The 15,818-nt window shown below is 36.7% G+C and overlaps 1 protein-coding gene across 12 annotated transcripts in view; it reads right to left on the reverse strand.

The window, feature by feature from the left end:
* Positions 1 to 15,818, reverse strand: part of MCF2L (MCF.2 cell line derived transforming sequence like) — a 114,207-nt gene that overhangs the window by 2,228 nt on the left and 96,161 nt on the right. For 11 of the 12 annotated variants that reach the window (XM_039359720.1, XM_039359725.1, XM_039359721.1 and 8 more), the window contains 9 exons: positions 14,394 to 14,519; positions 11,906 to 12,127; positions 9,369 to 9,461; positions 8,825 to 8,903; positions 8,157 to 8,223; positions 5,397 to 5,506; positions 1,503 to 1,621; positions 951 to 1,063; positions 307 to 410 (listed from right to left, as the gene is read on the reverse strand). In XM_039359720.1, coding sequence (XP_039215654.1) covers positions 307 to 410; positions 951 to 1,063; positions 1,503 to 1,621; positions 5,397 to 5,506; positions 8,157 to 8,223; positions 8,825 to 8,903; positions 9,369 to 9,461; positions 11,906 to 12,127; positions 14,394 to 14,519 — 1,033 coding nt within the window. The remainder of the gene's footprint in view (positions 1 to 306; positions 411 to 950; positions 1,064 to 1,502; positions 1,622 to 5,396; positions 5,507 to 8,156; positions 8,224 to 8,824; positions 8,904 to 9,368; positions 9,462 to 11,905; positions 12,128 to 14,393; positions 14,520 to 15,818) is intronic. The other variant, XR_005558678.1, reaches the window with a different exon arrangement.

The following is a 15,818-nucleotide window of genomic DNA, read 5'->3' on the forward strand; positions in this document are numbered from 1 at the left end:
TCTGTAAAACAATATAGATACAAACATTTGTATATTAATCCAAAGAGTACAAAATTCCACCCAAGGCAGGGGTGTCAAATTCACAATGTCACGTGACATGTCACGACATATCGCAACTTTTTCTCCATTGCCGGCAATGGAGTGGGCATGGTTTCGGCATGACGGATCCGGCCTGCAGGCCGGTAGTTTGACACCCCTGACCTAAGGGGAAGGGATACCTAAGCAAAGACACATTTCTTTAAGATATATCATGAAATATATTTGATAAATGAAACTAAATGCAATCATCTGCAAAGTGAATCTTACCTGAGCTGCTGAGAGAGAAAATAGATTTTGAGTTGCTGAGTAACGGTATCAAAATGTTGATAGGAACCCATCCTTCTTTGTTTGTGCTCAAATTCCTAAGATACCTAAAAATACACATACGCTATCAAACTATTTGAAAAACCCAGCATGTGCAAGAAATCATAATATTATAGCTAAATTCAGAAGCAATATAGCCACCCCGTGTTTAGATATAGATGGTATTTGGAATGTAATCTTATATACACTCTGAAGATTCCAGATTTCCAGCTGTGATATGAATTCAAGTCAGAATCTCATTCTCCCATCTCAGACAATATTTTGTCTTGTAAATTCTCTCCTGAATGGTTCTGGCCATGATAACACCTATATTAAATGTAAATTTAGTTTGAGAGACAAATTGAAAAATTTATTACATTTGTAAATCAGATTAACTTCCCAAGACTAGGCTATTTATACTGAATTATTTTAGTTTGTTTTATACTGTATTGTTGTAGTTTTAGCAAAGACTGTTGTTATAACGGGGAGCTGGGGAAGCAATATTCTAAGCTTCTTCAAGATTTCTTAACCATAGTTATATATCTAAAATAGTATATATATACTGGGCATATATATATTTCAATATATTTTGTATTAAAATACAATACCAAAGACCATCTGCTCCTTCATGGATTAGCTGAACTACCTCTCCACTGTTCAGGATCAAGCCATTTGAGTTGCCTTTATTATAACTGGCTACAACAGTGTATTTACCAGGAACCTAAATACAAAAATGAGAAACTATAATTGGTTTAATAAGAAATAATAATCCGTTAGAACTGTCACAATAAATAGACTGACATTTGGGACATAACTATACAGTGATATCAGTTTAGTTTTTCTACAATGAAGCTCCCAAATGCAGTCTTCAGGGTTAAATTAAAGACTATTTTATAACATTTCAGGATTATAGCTTTCTCATATATATGATTTTACATTCATACAAGCATCTAAAATTTCAGAACCTTTAAGAAATGTTGTAAGTATGACTTATAATTATGTTACATTATTAGTAGCTACATTAGAATTGTTCAAAACTATATATAATTCTTTTTTGAATTATAATTATAAAAACAGCAAACATTAATTTTTCCCTAGTGATTACTTATTGAGTGGATTCATATATCTCATCACATTTCTACAATTAAGATGAAAATTACCAATTTCTTCTCTCCCTTTCCCTCTTCTTCTGCATCTGATGAATTAAGTGGATCTTCTGAACTAGACCAATCATCATTTTCTTCAGAAGCATCAAGAGATTGACATGTTTTGGACCAACCTGAATAAATCAATACTTATTATTATTAGAAGATATCTGAAATTCTCTCTTTCTCTGACATATATACATAGAGACACATATATAGTTTTAATATAAAAATGCAGAATATATTTGGAACTAGGAAAGACAAAACAAAATGAATTTAATTTTTTTTCTGCTATTAGTTTCACATTCACCAAATTTTGGTTTTAAACATGAATAATGTTGCATTAAATCATATAGAAACATTTAATAATACCAATATTTAATATTTTATGCTACAATACACAAAAAAGTACAAAACAAGGAACTCATTCAATATTGGCAAAGGTATGCTTAGAACAAGCAAATGATAATCACTGCATTTAATTTCGAATCTCTCACTTCCAATACAAATAACAACTACAGAACAGAACAAAAATATACATTTTCTTTATTTAACAATACAATTTCAAACAACTGCACATATTGTCTCATGTATCTTTCTATATTGGTTCAGTAATCTATCTTCCTCTCCTACTTTATTTATTACATGCAAGAAAGTAAACATGGCAAGCAGGAATATAATTAGAAAATGTTTACTTGCTAATAACAGCTTCTATTGAATAAAATAAGAGGATGGCTTAGGGAAGATTTGGCAGGATGGTTCAGGGAGAATTTGAATGTACTTTTCCTAATAGCTAAGATTATACATTTAATCCCTCCCAATTGATACCAATAAATAGAACAACTTCTTTAATTGACAATGTCTGGAAATGTCAAACAAAGGAAACAAAGGAGAGATATTTGTGTCTGTGAATTTTTCTTTCTGAGATTTTTGCAGTCTATAACTATCATTTCCACCAGATCCCAAAGCATTTAAACTTAGCCAGTCATAGACTGCCAGTGCAGGGTTGAGCTGCAGCTAGATATACTTGAGTTTATATTGGTCATTATATTGATCACCTAATCAAATTAGATCTGATATGGGGTCAGAGGGCTGAAAATTCCACAATCTTTGTTGTATTGAAAGAACAGAAATGTAGAAGAAAAGAAATTATTTTTCTTCTATAGCCCTGCTAACTCTCTGATCTAAATCACTCAGCTACCATTAGTCACAGAGGACTAAACAGATACATAGTACAGATGGTCCTTATTTAGCAATTGCATCATTTAGTGACCATTCCAAGTTAACTAACATTATGACCAATACTCACATTTGTGACCTTCACAGGTTTGTAAAGCTGAAGCAAGATCATATGTACAGTCACGGTTTCACTTAGCAATTGCTTTGCTTAACAACCAAGCTGCAGGTTGCAATTGCTAAATAAGGACTACCTGTGTCTTATTTTTTTTTTCTCTGCACTAGTAGCTCCTTGAATAAGAAACAGATCAATTTTTTTGTGATAATGGTAAATGGGAAACCTTCTGATGACATCCTGACATCTTTAGAAGGAAAAATATACAGATCTAAATAACAAATAGAAATTCTAAAAAGAACTAAAAAGGAAGGTTTTATCAAATAAATGTGCACAAATGAAGAATTAAAGGCAACAATCCTATCTACCAAATCCTACAATGACTAAATCAAGCAAGCAACCTGTGTTTGGGAGCAGGTCTGCTGGAAAGAAAGTCACAACAAACCACACCATGCAGAAAGCTCAGTGATCTAAGCCCAAGAAAAATACGTTACCTTGCCTGCCTTGTGTTGTTAGTAAAAGGTAAGTGGCGCTGACCCACTTTGCCCTGTTCCATGTTAACACAGAACTTGCATCTGTGAAAGAACTGAATAATAAATATCCCTCTTTCATTACGCTGCAGCTACATTACTTCTACTATTGGAAGCTATATTTTACCTGTTCATAACTGAATGGAAACCCAGAAGCAATTTGTTTTCCTCAGCTTTACCCATACAGAGATAATGTTCTTCATATGCCATGTTGAGTGCCTGTTCTGCATATTTTGTGGGAATGTAAGGCTTAGTAATATTTAAAAGAAAAAAGATCCAGAATATTTAATGAGTGATACCTTGATCTCTGATACATAGTGACCTCTAATGAGTACTATAAGAATTTTTCTGAGAAAAAATGGGATCTTCCTTATATTATATCCTTACATCAACAGAGCTTTCTCCTGTCTCTAATACCAGTTGCTTGCTTGCTTGCTTGCCAGGAAGAGAGCTGATGAATAAACAAACAAGAGCAATAGCAGCAGGTTTTCTTCTTTCTCCTCACTTACTCATATCTTTAGAACAGATACAGAAAACCCTAATTCTTTTTTTCATTTACCAGACAACCTGACTTTTGGAGTCCAAACCTGGTATCCCTAGTAAGGGACAACAGTAGCCACAGGCTTAGAGTTGTGAGACTCCTACCAGGTCAAAATATGCTGATGTTTGGTGCTACCTGTATTTCACATATGAGACTTACGTTTTACACTGCCAATTTTTAATATTTCCAAATGAGAACTGTAGATAGATAGATCAGTCAAAGGGATCATTCATTTTATTAATCTACTACTTCCTCATAATGCTGAGTTCATTTTATCATGGATACAAATTATTGTGGTTGCTGTGCCAATTAGTTGGACTGAAATCTTAGAGACAGCATCAATAAATGCTGACTATCTCAGTCTCTACTTAGCAATATGCTAATATGTAGCACTATTAAGGACATTCCTATAATTTTTTTGTTCTCACCCTTTCCCTTCATCCAGTGATCTTCTATCAGTATCACCCTCAGCCTTGCAGAACATAATCATATCTTTTATCTTTTAACATAATCATATCTATCATCTGCCCACATTATCTGCTCACAGCATAACTGCTTATACTTCATTTGAATGGAATAGTTCATATTTCCCTAGTTTAAGGCTGATTGATCAATTCTTCTGCAGTCTTTAGAACTGTAGTAGCAATCAGATCCATTATTTCTATAAAAGTTTCTCAATGTTCATCTTTCACAGACACAAATTAACACTGGAAATACCAGTGATTTGATTATATGGATTGTTATTGCCATCAAAATATTCTTATCATTAATAAACTTGCCTAAGTTTTCTTATTGTAACTTTTCTTCCCTAAGATTAATTTGTTCTTTTATATCTTTAGCACAGTCTATCCTTATTCCTGATTTAAAAAAAATTGAACTGTTGACCATCTTCACTATCAAACTTAAATTTACTAAGCAGTTCATATGGGAATCCATATCAGTTCTTCAATTCTTCAAAGAATTGACAAACATAGTCAGCACATAGCAGAGACTTTATTGGGATTCTATATTTATAAATGTGATTCTACTCTTTCACTCAAACAAAAAGGAGCTGGGTAACTATTTTAGTGCAGTTGTTAAACAAGACTAAGGACAGCAATGGATAAAGCTAAGCCCACATTTTTTGAAACCTGAAAGTCAAATTCCATAGAGGCATTAACCTCTATAAATTTTTAATATTTTATATTTAATAATAATAGTAGTAGTAGTAGTAGTAAAGTTGGAAGGGACCTTGGAGGTCATCTAGTCCAACCCCCTGCTTTGGCAGGAAACCCTATACCATTTCAGACAAATGGCTGTCCAGTCTCTTCTTGAAAACTTCCAGTATTGGAGCATTCACTGCTTCTGGAGGCAGGTTGTTCCACCAGTTAAAGAAGCAACCTAGAACTAAGGAGAAACTTCCTGACAGTTAATTGTTCTAACTGTCAGGAAGTTTCTCCTTAGTTCTAGGTTGCTTCTCTCATAATAAAGTACCACACCATTTTTTGTTTCATACCATAACTTTTCCAATTGGTTTCATGGAAAGCTAAAGTGTATTCTAAATTTACCTTTGCTTTTTTCAAGATTCTTTGATGCTATTGAACTGACACAACCATCTGGACTATCTGCATTTCTCATTTCTTGTTTTCTTAAGTATCTTCCCTCATTTTTTGAAGGGCTATTCATGGAAGAAAATGAGATTATATTTATCATTTATAGTTATCCTAATAGTGCTATATGCATGGATGATTTATATCACAGAAAGTTCTTTAAAACAAACTGCAAGGGATGGGATATCTTTAAAAGAACCCCCCATTAGAACCTAAAATCACATGGGAAAACTGGTTTTAGGAAAGCACGTATAACCTGAGCCCACAGTCTATTTCTTGGGAAAGCCCCTAAGGCAGTGGTGGCAAACCTATGACACGCATGCCAGAGGCGGCACTCAGAGCCCTCTTTGTGGGCACACGTTCCATGTCCCTAAGATGGCAACCATCCCTCTTCAACCAGCAGCCCGAGGTCCCATGTGGCCGGAGGCATCCTGGCATGGCTGGTTTCCCTCCACCCCCCGTCCTGTCCCTCCTGGCCTCGCATGCTCTCCTTTTCCCAGGCATGACCCACTGCATCGCCTCCTCAGCTGTTGGCCAGCTGGCCAGCTCAGAGGCAGCTTCTCTGAACTGCTGGCGGCGGGCTGTGGAGCCCCAGAGTGCGCCGGTCAAGGAGCCGGCAGGCTGTGGCTGCTGACGGACACTGTTGGCCACCATGTGCTCGCTGGCCTGTGTGTGGGGACTGATGGTGTCAGACAGCAGCTGCCCCAGCCCCTGCCTCTTCTTGCCCCGTAGCAATGGCACCTCCGCCCTGCCTCGCCTCACCTCACCCCGCAGGACGAGCCTCCTGCCCACCGCCCCACCTGCCAGAGACCCCCTGGATCTCCCCCAACCCTGCCTGGCCCCCATAAGCATCCCTCCTCATGAGCAACATCGAGGTGACCACACCCACCCAGTCTGCCATGACCACCACAGCCATGCCCACCCAATGGGCCACGTCCCACCTGGCACCCGGTGATAAATAAGTGGGTTTTGAGTTGCAGTTTGGGCACTCGGTCTCTAAAAGGATCGCCATCACTGTCCTAAGGGACATTTAAGTACTGTATAAAAGTTAAGAATTTAAATCTCTAACTTGGCCCATGACACTTGAAATCCAAGAGCATCCGTTGTTTTCAATATTTTAAAAAATAATCTTTGAATCCATTGGGGTATCTTAAAATTATACAGGATATTCGTGAGAGAGGTGGACTCAAGGTACCGAATTTGAAATTGTATTATGATGCTGTGGTTTTAACATTAATAAGTGATTGGGTTAATTTAACAAATGTAGAAATACTCCTCTTGGAGGGTTGGGATTTACTTTTTGGATGGCATGCCTATTTAATTTTTAATAAAAAGGTTGATAGGGTCTTTAAATCTCATATCATAAGGATTTCTTTACTTCGGGTTTGGAGGAAATATTATAGAAGTGATTTTAAAATTCCATTATGGGCTATACCGGGGCATGCGATAGAAGGGATAAGGAGAGGAGTCAAGATGGATAGCGTTTCTTATGCACAACTACTTAGATGCCATGGTAAAAATTGGCAATTAAAATCTTTGGAAGATTTAATACAAGAAAATATTATTTATTCATGGTTTCATTATAGACAAATAGTGGAGAGGTGGAAGATAGATCGTAACGTGGGTTTGCTTAGAGAAGATGAGAATTTATTAAAACAAATAAAAGATCAAAGACGAACCCATATTAAGAGAATTTATGGGGTGTTAGTAGAATTGGATTCAGAAGCAGAATTAGTTAAAGAATGTATGGTTAAATGGGCACAAAATTTTGATGAACCGGTTTTATTAGATACCTGGGAAATTATTTGGGTGAGGAATGTTAAATTTACACAAGCCCAAAATTTAAGGGAAAATTTTTACAAAATGTTTTATAGATGGCACCTTGATCCACAAAAAATGTCTCGTATGTATCCTGACTTACTGCCTAAATGTTGGAGATGTGGATGTTTGGATGCTACTTATTATCATATCTGGTGGTCACGTAAAAATATAAAAGCTTTTTGGATTAAGATATGGTGGAATATCTAAAGAATTTTTAGAAGAAGGGTAAAATTTACCCCACAATTGTTTTTGTTAGGTATTGTTTCTGATTGTGATACTAAAGAGACTATATTGATGTTAAATTTAATTACAGCGGCAAGGTTGTTAGTAGGGCAATGTTGGAAGAAGGAATCTTTGCCTACCTTGCAAGAGTGGTTTTTTAAAGTTTCTTATTTGGCGGAAATGGCAAAGATTTCGTCTTTCTTGAAAGACCAATCGCAAGAGAAGTATTTTTTGGTATGGAAAAAATGGATAGACTTTATACAATATAAGTTGGATATAAAAAAATATTATTTAGTTTTTCAATAACTTATACTTAAAATTTAAGATATTTTATAGACTCTATAGACTTTTCTTTTTTTATTTTCTTTTTCTTTTTTCTCCTTTTCTTTCTTCCTATTTTCTTGTATTTCCTTGTATTTTTGTTTTTTTATACATATATTATTGTTAACTATTTCATAATTTGTTTAATTAATGTATTTAGATTTGTTTATGGTTTATATCTGTTTTAAGACTTTTTGAAATTTTTTTAATTAAGCCTGTATTCAGCTCTGGGAAGGTCGGGGGAGGGTATGGGAGGGTCGGGGGGGCTCGTGGAAGGGAACTGCATTGTTTTGTAAAATTTAAAAAATTTTCAATAAAAAAAAATAATAATCTTTGAGGTAGAGAATGACTCACCTGGTACTAGCTGAGAGAGACAGAGGTAAGCTCTGAGTATGTTCAACAGCTTTATGCTGGCTAGCTTCTGCAAGTGAGAAAGACAAACATTAAAGTTCTCTAATCATGAATAAAGGAAACTGTAGTTCACACAGGGTAACTATTTTATCTGCTACCCAAATACCTTAATAAATGTATAAACATTTTTTTTACACCATAATGTACTGGGTGTGGACAGAATTCTCACTTAAATAATAAGGTTTTAACTAGAGTAACTGTAACTTATGGTAACTTGCTCATGATCATCACTTCTAGCTCATAATATATACTTTGCCATCTCTATTTATCTTTGCCTTTTCTTTATTGGGTCAGAGATATGTCAAAAACAACCTTGCATCCATGTCCCAAGCAACAGATGAAAGTTTTCTGATGTGAAGGAAAAAACATGCTATACCTTCCCCTCCCCCATTTTCTACAGGAAAAATTATGAGGGTGCATCTAAAGATAGAAGGGTGTTGGGAGTCCTGCCTCAAATAATGACCACTATTTCAAGGAAGAAGAGTAAGCTTTGCTCTTTTCCTAAGAAATGTGTTTCTGTTCAGAAAAATAAAGGCAATCTTCACTCTACGCTGATATTTTACATCTAAGTAATAAATATCTGGGAGATTGATGAGAAAGACTTAACTTACGCCTGCAAGCCTGTAATTGGCCAGTCAATACTTTTCTAATTTCATTTACCCAGGTAGCTTTGATTTCAGGAGTTGCAGCCTATGTCAAAAAGAAAAAAAAAACACCAGAAATTTAATCCTTTTGTCTTTCTGAAGGCAGTCAGTCAAAAAGAAGAGAATTTCAGCAAGTGAGGTTAGAATTGTGCCAGGGTCGAAACTGGCAAGAATTGTGAAATTGTGACAAAGTCTTATTATGTGTGCAATATTTATAAGTAAATGTGTGCAATATTTATAAGTACCCCCTTGTACTGTACTGGCTCATTGTCACAAAATGCAAAATTCTGTTTCCCAACCATCTCTCCCGCACAAGACTTAGAGAAAAGACCTGGTGCAGGTACCTTATTGCTGCATAAATTATGTTAATGATATTCTTATATTTGTAATTATACTATTGTTTTCATGTTTTTATTAGCTTCCTGGAGCATTACAGTTGGCAGAAGTGGGAAATAAACTGATCAAATAAATAGCTTTTTCAATAAGTAGTATTTAAAGAAAAGATTTTTACCTGTATTATGTAAACTTCTTCCCTTGCATTATACCAGATTTCAAATTTTTTAATATCGCCTTTCACATTTTCTGTTATTCCAACTGCAGTCATCTAGAAAACAAAATAAATTTAAAGCAATATTCAAGTACATAATCTTGCCAAACAAAATTCACACAAAATTTATTTAATTAAATACATTTTTAATTTAAATACATTTTTGCAATTGTGTGTATGTATATATATATATATATATATATATGTTTTCTGAGGTTTTCGCGGGTGTTTGTATGTAGGTCTTTGGTTATTCGGGTTTTCTCCCACGTAAAATTGGAAGTGTCTTGGCGACGTTTCGACGAAGTCTCATTCGTCATCTCATTCGTCATCTGGTGCTTTCGGCTTCGTGCTTCTAGGAGCAATGTGTGGTTGTAGCTGTTTCCTCCTTTTAACTGCCAGTGGGGGTATGAACTGATTGGATGAGAGCTTGGCTGTGTTCTGATTGGATGGAAGTGTGTTCTGATTGGTTAGGAGCTTGGCTGTGCTCTGATTGGCTGAGGGGTTGGCTGTGCTCTGATTGGCTGGGAGGTTGGCTGTGCTCTGATTGGCTGGGGGAATGTTCTGTTTGGATGGGGGCTTTGTTGTGCTCAGGTTAGTCTGAGTTACCGGGGGGTTTCAAATGGTGAGCTGCATTTCTATTTTTTGGCTTCGCGTTCGTGGTCGTGCCTCATCTTCATGGTGGGTGTCAGTTTGCTTCATGTATGGATTGGAGGGGTTTAAAGTGGCTAATGATGCAGCTGTGGTCTGGCTTCTGGTTTGTGGTCGTGCCTCGTCATCGGTGTGGCTTTGGGTTTGTTTTTTGCGTGGATGTGTGGTGGTGACATCCTGTGTGGTTTTTGTGAGTGTGGGTCTGGTATCATTTTTTGTGTTAGGGAGTCGTTTGTCAATAAGGGCGGGTTTCCAAATGGCTGGTAGGTGGGAGGTATCATCTCGTTGGTTCATGCTGTGTGGGCGTTTTTCTATCTCGATGGCTTCTCTGATTATTCTGTTATTAAAATGTTCAGTTTTGGTGATAGTTCTGGTCTTTTTAAAGTCAATTTCATGTCCTGTGATTTTAAGGTGTTGGACCAGGGAAGAAGTTGGTTCCTCTTTTTTGACTGAGTTCTTATGTTCTTCAATGCGTGCACTTATTCTTCTGTTGGTTTGTCCGATGTATGTGGTGGGACAAGTGGTGCATGGGATTTCGTATACTCCTTGATTTTCTAATTCAATTTTATCTCTGGGGTTTCTTAAGATGGTGGATATTTTTCTTTTTGGGCAGAATGTTGTCTTAATGTTGTGTTTGTGGAGGATCTTACTGATTCTGTCTGTGGTGCCTTTTATGTAAAGGAGGAGGGCTTTGCCATTTTCTTGTTCTCTGTCTTGGGTTTCAGTGGGAGTTTCTTTTTGGATTAGTTTGGTAATCTTATTTCGTTGGAATCCATTGGATGTAAGTACATTAGTGAGAGTGTGTAGTTTGGTTTTTAGGTGTTGTTCATCAGCTAAGCGTTTTGTTCTAGAGATGAGTGTCTTGGCTACGGAGTTGATCTGTGCTGGGTGGTGGTGTGAGAGAGCATGCAGATAGCGGTTTGTGTGTGTTTTCTTCTGGTAGATGGTGTGTCCTAGGGAGCCATTGGATTTCTTGTAGACTAAGACATCTAGGAAGGGAAGTTATTATTAGCTTATTACCAAACTAATCCAAAAAGAAACTCCCACCAATCAGTTCATACCCCCACTGGCAGTTAAAAGGAGGAAACAGCTACAACCACACATTGCTCCTAGAAGCACGAAGCCGAAAGCACCAGCCTGAAGATGACGAATGAGACTTCGTCGAAACATCGCCAAGACAGGCTGGTGCTTTCGGCTTCGTGCTTCTAGGAGCAATGTTACGTGGGAGTAACATCCAATTTTACGTGGGAGAAAACCCGAATAACCAAAGACCTACAAACACCCGCGAAAACCTCAGAAAACATATATATATATATATATATATATATATATATATATATAGATAGATAGATAGATAGATAGATAGATAGATATAGATATATAGATATATATATATATATACGTATGTATGTATGTATGCATATGGAATTATGGCACTGTGCATAAGGAAATAATAACTAATTTGTGTTATTTTAGAAAAAGACATGAAGAAAAAAAATATACAAGAAATGAAGAGAAAACAAGATTGAATTTGTTGGCCAGATTGACTAGGTACTACATTAAACTGTACACTGATATTGTTATCCTAATTTTCCAAGAGCAGACATTGGAGTAAAGAAGATCAAAAGCCTTAAATCTATTTAGAGTTCTTTGGTTTTATGAGATATAAAGTGCTAATGTATATCAGGTTCATCCACCACTTTAACAGAATAGAAACAAGGCAATTTTAGTTTTATTCCAACGTAACTGGACTTCGACCCAATATTCAAATATTTAAAATTAAATAATTCAACATTCAGAACTTCAAATTCAAACATTTGTCTATATATTTTAAATGTATCTTTAAATCTTACATTTAAAGAATTCTTAAAACTGTATGAAGGAGCTTTTTCATATCCTTCTCCGTTTTCTTCTCTCTTTTTACAAAATAAGATCGCCTTCTCGTGGAGGAAGAGGTGTCTTTGCATTGGCTTAAATCGAGCCAAATCTTTCACTTTTGAGTGGCCCTTTTTATGATCAATCCATACGTTAAAGGATCCTTGCATTAAAAGTTTGCCCAGTTCATTCAGGTTCCCCTTCAAGAAAAAAATAGTGTGCATGCACGCACGCACGCACGCACGCACACATAAACACACACAAAAAAGTCAATAGAACTGCAAGTAGATGATTTTATTTTTGATTACTGACATTTGATTATTAAACGATGACCCAAGAAATATAATTTAGCTTAAGTTCAAAACCAAAGGAGAGAATGATTATTTTGTTTACATGTAGTCCTTGAGTTACGACCATAATGGAGCCTGCCCATTACGGTAGTAAGTATCATCATTAAGTGAGGTACCCACATGATTCCCTCACTTAACGACCACATTCCCTGCTCTCCCTGTAGAGCGCAAGGTGCCTCAAGGGTGGTGGTGGGAGGCCCTGGGAAGCCTAGCCCAAGCCCAGGCCTCCATTGCCTAGGACCACCCATTCTCCATGAGGAACACAATGCTCTGCTTCCCACCCTGCTGAATCCCTGCTGGGCCTCACAATGCTCTCTCCCCTATCACAACTTAGTCTATTTATATTTTCCAAAGGTTGCCTTTGGGAAGAAACAGTTGATCTTCCTACAGGGAGGCCATGTGGTACCATCCTGGAAGCAGTGACCATTTTGGGATTGGAGGCAATTCACAGATCATAAGAACTGCAACTGCTTCCAAAATGGTGTCTGCTTCCAGGACAGTACCACGCAGCCTCTATATGTACAGGAAAGCTGTGGGGCAGATTGGCTGGTTTTCCCTTTCTGAATGTGATCTCAGAGAGACTGGAGATTGATGCCACGAACACAGAGGAGCCAGGGGAATGTAAGCAGGTGGGGAATACTTACGCCAATGACTTGTGAGTTTCCCTGTTGACTTCCACATTGACTTTGTGGGGAAGCCAGCAGGGAAAATTGAAAATGGCAGTCAAGGAGTGTGGGGTGGTTTGGAGCCTATCTTAAATGTGCATGGGTTGTCATCCAGATAGGGGGAATTGGAATGACTGGAACTCTGGTCCCAGGCAGCATTTGTTTAGGACTGGTGTAACTTCAAGCAGTTGCCTAAAAAGCGCCATAGATCAAAGAATACCTCTGTTAAGCAGTACACATAGGCTACTATTCAAATATCTGATCTCCAAAGTACGGTTTGAAGTAAAACAGTCTTATCCCTTTTTCCTCAATTAGCTTTATGGCCAAGACTCTGCACAGAAAAGCTTGCAATTTAAAACTGTATATGGAAGAAATCAAATAGGCAAGTTCTAAAAAATTCCAATTACAGGTAGTCCTTGACTTACAACAGTTCATTTAGTGACTAGTCTAAGTTACAACACCACTGAAAAAGTAACTTATGACCATTTTTACACATACAACCATTGAAGCATCTCCATGATCATGCGATGGCAACTGGCTTGTATTTATGATAGCTGCAGTGTTCTGGGGTCATGTGATTATCTTTTGTGACAAGCAAAGTCAATGGGGAAGCCAGATTCATTTAACAACCTCTTTACTAACTTAACAACTGCTGTGATTCACTTAACAATCGTGGCAAGAAAGGTTATAAAATGGGGCAATTGTCTCACTTAGCAACAGAAATTTTGGGCTCAATTGTGGTTGTAAATCAAGCCCTACGTGTATTTATTTTTAAGTTGGGTTAATGACATTTCCATTCCATTTAATTAAAGGGAGAGATAAGATGCAGAGTTAAGTGAGATATCATCTGAAAAACAGAACTTTCTGCAGTTTAAAAAAATATTCTGAGAGGTACAGCATATGGAATTATGAGATTGTATATAACACTTTGTTATATATCCTCAGCTCTTGAAGGATCCTGGATGCCTTTGGCGCCAGCCACCCTCTTGCAGCCCAACCCGCTTTATGCAGTTGTTCTGATGAAGAAAAATAGGAAAGATTAACTATACTGCTTGAAATCCTAATGAAAGTTGGGATTTAATTTGAACCCAAAAATATATTTTTCAGGCTACTGGAAAAATAAAATATTTGTACTATTTATATAGGCTTGGTGTTGCTTCTCTTATAAAATATGAGATAGCAAAAATTGCCAGTTGGCTTGGGATCCCAATGGGGGAATATCACACTAGAGGTGGTTGATTGACTAATACCATCTCCCATCTACCCCCTTGTATATTCTGTCTCCTTCTTCCCTTTCTTTGGTTATAATTTGGAATTTATTGCAATTTTAATGTAATTTTAAACATTTATGTGTATATTTATGGTTTTATTTTAATGTTGTAAGCTGCCCAGAGTCACTTTCTGGCAAGATGGGCAGCAAATTTAATAAACAAACAAATATTATGAGTTACCTCATAGCCAGTGATTGCAATCTGATGCATGGAATCATTAACTGCTTTAAGAATTCCCAATATTGACGTCAGGGCCACTTGGAGATCTTCAGCACCTTCGCAATTTTTACTATATTTTAACATTTCCTGTTGGACAATTATATATACTTCAGGCAACAGAAAATCACCTGCAATAAATCTTTAAGGGAATGCTTAATGGGCCTTTTTTAATCTACTATGGCAAAAGCAATGGTCTTAAATGATTTCAAGGATGAATACAATTTACACTTAATTATTTTCAAATAAATAGATATTAAATCTACTGGATAGAATAAATGACCATTAGCTTCAGGGTCAATTATTTATCAGTTCAAGGGCCATTTTTGTCCAGTGCCTACGTTGTTCTCCCCTGCCACTTTCAGAATGGAGTGTTTGCTTAATCAAGATATTTCTTCTTGAGTAGCATTTCTCTGCAGAATACTGCTTCTGTAAAAAAGTGCTGGCAACTTAACAAACTCAGCTGTGATCTTAATTAGTTGATCATAACCGTACGGGCAGGCTGCTGCCTGAAACTGACTAGATCTTAATCAGTTTTATACAAAGTGTTTTATTATTATTTTTGCCTAAGTGTGTGAGCATGCTAGCCAGTCAGTAGTAGCACATTTCTCTCAATGAACATTCCAAAGGATAGGAGAATGAGAAAAAGTGCTACAAGATTGGCCTCTCAAACTTGGCTGCCTTGGGAATCAAATTTCAGAGATCATCCTTACAGTTTAGGCTCACCCAGTAGTGGGAGGCAAATTTCTATGACATTGTAAGTATGTTCAGGGATAATTTCTTAATAATTTTTTTGAAAGGTTTGCTGTCATCCTGGTGTCTTCCTTGGTGCTCTTGTTCTTTGATATCTATCCTGCAAATCCTAAATTAAATGATGATGCACAAACTAGCAGCAACCATCATTTTTCTGTATTCCTTCTATCCCCTTAAGGTGTTATTGAAGGTGTTGTGTAGTCAAGGTGTTACTGTACACATTCTACTTTCCATTTGTAAAGTAGAAGCATTCAGAATCCTGGATTAGACTTTTTTTCCTGTAGAAAGAACCAGTTTTGATCCAGCAAAAGGATCCAACTTTCAGAAAGGATAAATTTTATTGCCCTGAAGTCTCTCTTGGAGCATCACCTTTTGCTTATTTCGGGGAAGAGATTATTCCTTGATCTTCCAATTATGGTGAAAGTAAGCTATACAAAGGAATAGTAAATGTAGCAATGTTTGCCTTTCTCTGTCCCTCCCCAAATATTCCTTCTGTCTGGAAATATGATTCCTTAAGAGGAACATGGAGTTTTCTATGTCATAATTTGCTAAGGACAACCTCAAAGTCTATTGCAAATCTCAAGTCACTGGACCAAAAATATTTTTTTACACAGTTATTAAAAAAAAGATAATCTC

Source organism: Crotalus tigris, unplaced genomic scaffold (assembly GCF_016545835.1).
Source record: "Crotalus tigris isolate CLP2741 ecotype Arizona unplaced genomic scaffold, ASM1654583v1 scf7180000019116.999743, whole genome shotgun sequence".
NCBI classification, from domain to species: Eukaryota; Metazoa; Chordata; class Lepidosauria; order Squamata; family Viperidae; genus Crotalus; species Crotalus tigris.